General features: G+C 33.1%; 2 protein-coding genes across 2 annotated transcripts in view; one reads left to right on the forward strand and one right to left on the reverse strand.

Annotated features, from left to right (window-relative positions):
• mop (tyrosine-protein phosphatase non-receptor type protein myopic) overlaps positions 1-5,103 on the forward strand; it is an 8,415-nt gene extending 3,312 nt beyond the window's left edge. Inside the window, exons 8-15 of the mRNA XM_018541383.1 lie at positions 263-498; positions 577-2,737; positions 2,819-3,354; positions 3,464-3,742; positions 3,877-4,061; positions 4,154-4,455; positions 4,526-4,681; positions 4,805-5,103. Of these exons, the coding sequence (XP_018396885.1) occupies positions 263-498; positions 577-2,737; positions 2,819-3,354; positions 3,464-3,742; positions 3,877-4,061; positions 4,154-4,455; positions 4,526-4,681; positions 4,805-4,926 (3,977 nt within the window). The 3' untranslated portion in view covers positions 4,927-5,103. The remainder of the gene's footprint in view (positions 1-262; positions 499-576; positions 2,738-2,818; positions 3,355-3,463; positions 3,743-3,876; positions 4,062-4,153; positions 4,456-4,525; positions 4,682-4,804) is intronic.
• Positions 5,104-5,863: 760 nt separating this feature from the next.
• The window catches only part of Stt3A (catalytic subunit 3A of the oligosaccharyltransferase complex), a 5,470-nt gene continuing 3,608 nt past the window's right edge, over positions 5,864-7,725 (reverse strand). The window contains exons 8-12 of the mRNA XM_018541317.1: positions 7,455-7,619; positions 7,161-7,349; positions 6,729-6,948; positions 6,272-6,460; positions 5,864-6,189 (exon numbers count right to left, since the gene is read on the reverse strand). Of these exons, the coding sequence (XP_018396819.1) occupies positions 6,044-6,189; positions 6,272-6,460; positions 6,729-6,948; positions 7,161-7,349; positions 7,455-7,619 (909 nt within the window). The 3' untranslated portion in view covers positions 5,864-6,043. The remainder of the gene's footprint in view (positions 6,190-6,271; positions 6,461-6,728; positions 6,949-7,160; positions 7,350-7,454; positions 7,620-7,725) is intronic.

The raw sequence follows: 7,725 nt of genomic DNA on the forward strand, positions 1-7,725 counted from the left end.
AAAAAGTAACGGAAAAGTAACGAAAAGTTATTTTTCAAGTAACGGTAACTGTAACGAGTTACTTTTAAAAAGCGATAACTGTAACTGTAACTAGTTACATTTTTTACTCGGTAACGAGTAACTGTAACTAGTTATTTTTAAAAAGTAACTTTCCATTCCCTGCATTTATATATTATTAATGTACCATAAAATAATAATAATAATTTAAATAACTTATTGAATTCGAATGTAACGAATGAATTTATTTTTTCAATGTTTTTAGATCAAGGTTCCGAAAAATCGCAAGCTAAAGAAACAGAGAAAATGCAGACTAAAGAGTTGAAACGTGTTTTAAATAAAGTAGACGAAATGCGAATACAGAGACTTGATTTGCTCACCAAATTACGAGATCAAATTGTTCAAGATGATTTAACACGCTTACTGGTCACAGCTACGTCGTCTGAATCTGCTCCTCTGGATCGTTTATTTGCTGACCAACTTAATAAGCATCAAAGTCTGGTTAGTAAAATTTCGCATAAATTATTTCATATTTTCTAAAATGTAAAGTTTGAATAAGAATTTAATATCGGATTACAGATGAGCTTGATAGAACAAAATCTTGCTGCGCAAGATAATATATTAGCAGCTTTAACAGACGCATATGCACAGACTGCTAATGTACGTAAAAGTGTGGAGGAAGTATTAAAACGTAGAGAAATGACCATATCTTCTTTAATTAATTCTTATGACGCGTATGAGGATTTGCTAGCGAAATCAAGTAAAGGCTTAGAATTTTATAGGAAGTTAGAAATAAATGTTTCAAAGCTATTACAGCGAGTTAAAAGTACATGTAAAGTGCAAGAAGAAGAACGAGAACAAATACTTGCACAGGACAATAAAAATACGTACGAGAAAGTCGACGCAACAATACCAGCGACTTACGATCAAGGACGTCCTCGATCAGGTAATGGCCTGAAGCTGAAGGATTACTTGAACAGCAGAGTGGAAGGTGGCACCGGTTACCAAAATCCATATTATAACTTGTATAAAGGGCATGTCGCATCGATACAAATGGATTCGAAATCATTGACAACTGATATGGGAAATAAAAATGTAATTCAATCTCCAAGTACAATACCCGTATCGGAAATTCCGTCCTCGGCTGTGAAGTCATCACAACATTATTATCCTGCATCGTACGCTGATTATAGAACAAGCTCTCCATATTCGTATGGTACACAGACTTATTATGAAAATCCAGTTGCTAATAGCATCTTAAGTCAGAGTTACTTGTCGTCTACTACAAACACTACGAATGTGTACCAACAACCAACTTTATCAACGTCAACTGCAGGTGTATCTCATTCGAGTGTACAATATCCTACTAGTTCCTATTTATCTAATGGACAAACTTTACCTACAGCCACCAGCCAAGACAAATTCCGCGATGTCTCTTCTAATTACAATACCTCCAACACTTTGCAATATGACACTTATCAATCGCCAACGGGATATAACAACTATAACATTACAACACCGTACGTTCCTAATCAAGAGAAAGTTACAGTTAAGAGTGGAATAACTGAGAACTCCACACACATTCAACCAGTACCGCAAATGCCTGTCTCTACTATCGGAGCTGTAGTAGCAAGCGGCACCGTGTCGACGGTCGATAGTCCAGGGCAAGCTTCTTACAACATTGTGCAACAAACTCAACTGTATAATAATCAACAAAAGACAACTTTAAATCAAGAAATGTTTCACAGTGGCCAAAACGCTGTTAGATCTCAAGAAACGATGCCAGCAAAGGATAATACATTGACGCAGAATTACTCACTCCCTCAGACTGCTCACTCCGAAATCACGTATTCGCAAAACTATACCACGTATTACAATCCAACGGAGCTCCAAGCTCAGCACGTCCCATATACTGAAAGTACATACGACACAGCTGTCGTTCCTCCGACGCAATACATACAATCGCAGCAATCAAGTTCGAGCAATCAATCTGTACATTCTGTACCATCAACAAATGAAGCCTCGGTGCCATATTCTTCGAATTTACACGGTATTAATCCTGTCCAGTATTCACCACAGACCGGTACAGAGCCGAGCAAGCAAAATTACACGGATAAGACATATGCCGCATACAGTACACAAGTTCAAATGAACACTGTAACTTCAAATTATCCAAATACTTATCAAACTTATCAACATGGTACTACTGGTACGCCATATGAACAGACCAGCATGCTACCTGGAGACGCATCCAACACATATGCTTATATAAATAGCTCGAGTAGCTCGGAAATAATACAGAGCCATGCGAAACCGACAACGGTGCAAAGTTACTCACAATCGTATCAATATTCGCAGCAAGTTCCTTATTCGGGATATGCACAGTATCCAAATTATTCGCAAGGCCAAAATTATGCCTACATGCAAAATGCACATGGAGTTAATACAATGGCATACACGTATAATCCTGCTAATCAGGCACAGGGCTATACTTATGCATTAAATCCCCAAGATACTCAGACTTCTCAAACGTTGGAGGCGACAGTTTCAGTAACACCCTCTAATGTTACGGGCAATGGAATTTATCAACAGCAAGAGATAAATGCACGATATACGAACGCGGGCAATAATGCTGTGGTTAATCAAACACCATCCTCACAATACAGTCAAGTTTATCAGTCTCAAACAGGAAACGATACATACTACACCACGCCTTATGGTCTTCAAATGCAGAGTCAGGGTATATTACATCTTTATAATATTGACATTATATTTTCTTACGCGTAGAGTTATTTTGTCATCTCAGATCATTCTGTTTCAGCAGCTTCAGTAACAAGACCTGAAAATTATACTAATTATAATCAGACGTACATGCAAGCCGTCAACAATGGAACGAACACAACAACAAGTGCTAATCCGATGAAACTCACTACGAAATCCGAGGAGCCGAAATCGAATGTTGATCTTCTTTCCGACCTTGACATTACTATAAATCATGCACCTCTTGTGCCAGAAGTACGACCTCTTTCTACAGTACAGAAAAAAGAGGAAGCAATAATAGCTGACACCACGGAAGATGATAAGGCAGAAAAAAACGAACAAGGCAAATCTTGTAAAACTGAACAAGAAATTACTCCCATTGAAGACAAAAATGATCATGAGAACTTACAAATCGTATGGGATACATGGTACAATGATGTTCGACCAAAGAAAGATCCCCTAGGAGAACCAGCAGCATTACAAAAGTTCATTAATGACGTTGAAAAATACGAAAAATTTGTAGATAGTTTACTCGTAAAAACTTTAAGTGGAGCAACAAATCTTGATATCAAATGGAAAGAAGTTCAAGATTTCGAAGTAAATTTTGAAAAAATGAATTTTTACTGTCACATAATCAAGTGAAGATATTTTTAAGAATATACATAAAGAAATTCCAAGTTCATAAAAATGTTTTTTGATTTTTTAGGAACGAGAAAATGGAAAACAGTCAAGTACTGTGGCGTTAGCTCATTCGTCCGAAAATCGAACAATTGATTGTATTCCATACGACACGACACGAGTGCAAATATCGTCATCGGATGTTTCATCATACATAAATGCATCTCACATCATGGAAATCACTCAGTGGATACCTACAGCATTTATTATAACTCAAACTCCTTTAATAGATAAATTAGACATTTTTTGGACGATGATCTGGGAACAAGAGAGTGAAGTTATTGCATGTTTAGTATCTGATGCTCAGGTTTGTATATAGAAATAATATCTGCAATATATACAATTAAGAAACTGAAAAATGTGATATATTAACGTTTTTCATATAAATTATATATATTTTTATTACATTTTTACATTTGCTCTAATAATTTTTCTTCGTAGTTGAATGGAGAATTATATTGGCCCATAAGTGAAAAGGACAACTTAGATGTAGGAAATTTTACTATTTCACTAAAGAAGATAATTAATCATACAACTTATATTCAAAGAACTCTTTCTATTAAATATAATAAAAAGAAATCTGAGAGAGTTATTGTGCACATGCAATTTTTTGTGTGGCCTTCAAAGTAAGTTACTCTGTAATGCTCTGAAAGACTTTGTACTAAATACTGTATACTAAAAGTATAAATACAACGATTAATATATCTAATTTTTCTAGTGGTTTTCCGAGTAGTCCAGGCGCTATACTTGCATTTTCAAGCGATGTAATGACAGAGCAGGCATTAAGACGTTGTTCTCCTAAACCAGTAATTGTACATTGTTTAGACGGTGGTTCATTGAGCAGTCTATTTTTAGTAGCTGCTGCAACTGTATGTCACATACGAGCTGATTGTGGAATCGTAGATGTACCGTTAGTTTTCAAAGGCCTTGCGAAATGTCGCAAACAAGTCGTAAATAAAGAATCATTATTATTTGCATATAGACTCGTATTGTATCACGCTCAGGACATCTTAATGAAACGTAAGTAAAAGAATTTTTCGTAATATCTTTAATGGAACAATTCCAGTTATTATATATTGTTTCATCTCAGGCGGTATTTTGTCCTCTACTCGAGCCACATTTGACAACTTAGATGGATTCAAAGGAAACAAGGAGAAAACATTGCGAAAATTACAATGCCATCCTTCGGATGATTTTCTTCATAATCTCGGGGTAGGAATGCAACGTCCTGACTCTGAGCAATTAGGTATGCAATTATTAAAAATATTATAAATTATTTTAATATTAGAGTTTTAAGCAAACAAAACTTGTCGAGCATTAGTAATTTCCTAATTTCAATTTTTTAGAATTTCTAATTTTTTTGTTTCAGGAAAGACACTTACGATTTTAACAAGCGATAGCACGTCGAGTTCAGCGTCACAAGAAAAATCTAATGGCGGAGTCATTGATCCTTTGAGTCAATTGGATCCTTTGTGGTCCATCAGAAGATAATTACACAACGCTAGGAATGTAAATTCCACAATGCAGCTTTAAACGATTATTTAAACGAAATAGGCATTCCTATCTTTGTTAAAGTGATTGAAAATATCGAGCTAGAATTTTTAAGATAGCTTGTATAAATGATGTTATGATATATATGGAATTAAAGAGTTACACAATGCATCTAAATTAGCCATGAAATAAAAGACATTTATTCAAATATTTGTGTGCTAATCCTTAGGTTTTAACAGTTTTACTGTTTGTTAAATATAGAATAAAAAATATAAAACACATGCCTCCTATTTGTTCATTTTTCATGTTTATACGTTTTAATTGGCCTAAATAATGAAATCTAATTATATTATTTCGTTTATATTTGCTATATTTAGGCTGTAATATATAATTAAGTAAATATAACATAATTTGTATCTCCTTAGCATTTTAATATAATTGATTTAATATTCTTGACTCTATCTGTTTCTATAAAAAATTATTATAATATAAACTTTATGACATATTCATTTCGAACATAATTCTTTCACAGATAACGAAGATACTTTAAATCAGTGATGCACAACCTGCAGTCCACCGGCTATAACCGGAAACATAAAAAACATAAATTTTCTAATTTGTGCAAACGAAATAAACATATTACATGACTCGTAATATTTTATCTATTTCTGAAAATAGCCTCTAAAGATGAATCTTAAAAAAGATTATGCATCACTGCTTTAGACAATATAATCGTTTGACAATTATAGCGTATTGAACGTAAAATATTTATTATAAACAACCTCTTCTATATTTAAAGCATAGACATATGCTAACATTCATAAACAAATGCAGTATTCTAATAATCATGTTATTCACAATATTATGTATAATGATTTTTTAAGGATACTGTCGAAATATATACTAAACATCTTTCAAAATTCTAATAAATTGCGTATATTTATACCAACGCTATTGTTTATCTTCACATTTCACTTATAAAAACTTCAGTTACAATATGATGAGCAATAATACATATGTTTGTGTATTAATTTCTGCAGTGACTATCGCGAAACTCGCATAACTGAACATTAATATAAAAAGATTTTTGTCTATGCAATACCAATGTCAGATTACTTTAATTTCCTCTGTTTCGTAGATCTTTCACCTTGTAAATTCGCACAAGCCAATGTTCTGTCGTATATGCTTCTTCCAATGTATTTAATTCAAAATCTTTGTTTCCAATCTCCATGTTTCTTACTCTGTCATAACCTGAAGGCTTGCCTATTTAAAAAGTCGAATAACACAAGAATAATTACAAAATTGATGTACAAACTATAGTTTCGATAAAGCAAAGAAATCTTACCGCCTTCGGTATAGACTTGGCCAAATCTGTAATAACACATTTTGTACATGAGACAATTGAGCAAAATTGGAGATCCTTCTTTATCTACGCGGAATTCGCCTGCGGAGTTGTAATAATCCCACTCAGTTATGGACTTTCCTTTTTCCGTACTGCCACCAATACGCACCATCCATAGGAACTTATTTATATCTAATTAAAATAATTAATGTTCTTTTTACAATATAATGCATACAATTTTTTAGCATAAATTTGAACAATTAGATTTGTCAATAGTTTAAATATTGAAGTAGAGTGACATAAAAACAATCCATTCGTAGTCGGTGGATTCTAAGTTCGATCCTAATTCTTATTTCATATATACTTTGATTTACAAAAGGTAAAGAAATGACATAAATTGTTAACTCATTTTAGAAAAAATAAAAGTAAAATGTTAAAATAATTATGTTAAATTATGCACCATCTGATGAATAGCCAGTGAGTCCTCCAAAAATCACAAGAACATAGTTGACATCTAATTCTCTCATAATTTCGTAAGCCTTTTCTTCGGAACTGGCCATTGCCTGACCAACTCTTGATATGTGCGTATTATTCCATGTGTTATTGTCTACTAAAATAGTACGATTTGCCATTGCAGTTATTTGATACCCGTAATCCCACCAAGACATTATTTTAGCATTCTGAAAAGAAGATGGAATGTACAATTTGTTTTAATGTTTCCAATTCAATTTCACGTGTTCTTTTTTTTTATTTCAATACACAAATTTTTTTTATTTAATTTTCTAACAAACTGATGTATATAAATTATCTATTTATAGCTATACTTTTAGATATTTAATATTTAAGTAATATTTGCACTTGAAATAATACAGAAGTGATTAGCAATGCTGACCTCGGGTGTGTTCATACGCAGCCAATAATATGCTTCTCTAAAATCGTCAAAAATCATTCGTCCACCATCAGGCGACCGTGCAGACAATACAATACTAGGTGAACTGTAAGCTTCTGCTGTAACCCACGTGCAATGAAAGGTATAAGACAGAAAGAGTATACACATTACTACGATGAAAAATGAGGCGATCTGAAAACATATCTTTGTTTCTACACGTCCTTAATTTAATGTAACTTTTGTTGCGTCTAAGTATCTTATCTTAGACTTTTTTTTTTCGAAATATTAGAAACTTACTTCACTCCTCAAGATATAATTACTCTCAAATTTCTTGGCTTTCTTATCGACAACTTTTCCACTGTCAACTTGCTTCATGTAAATAACTAATAAAGAAGATGCTCCAATTCCACCCAAGATACACATTACTGGAGCAAGTACTAACATTAAACGTACCATCACTCCCTAAAAGATCAAATAGGCATTATTTAAGTGTGATGTAAAAAATGTTAATAAAAAATAAATATGTAAAAACGTGTATATATATTGTGTGTATATATATATATATATA

This window comes from Cyphomyrmex costatus, unplaced genomic scaffold (assembly GCF_001594065.2).
Source record: "Cyphomyrmex costatus isolate MS0001 unplaced genomic scaffold, Ccosl1.0 scaffold281, whole genome shotgun sequence".
In the NCBI taxonomy this organism is placed as follows: domain Eukaryota; kingdom Metazoa; phylum Arthropoda; class Insecta; order Hymenoptera; family Formicidae; genus Cyphomyrmex; species Cyphomyrmex costatus.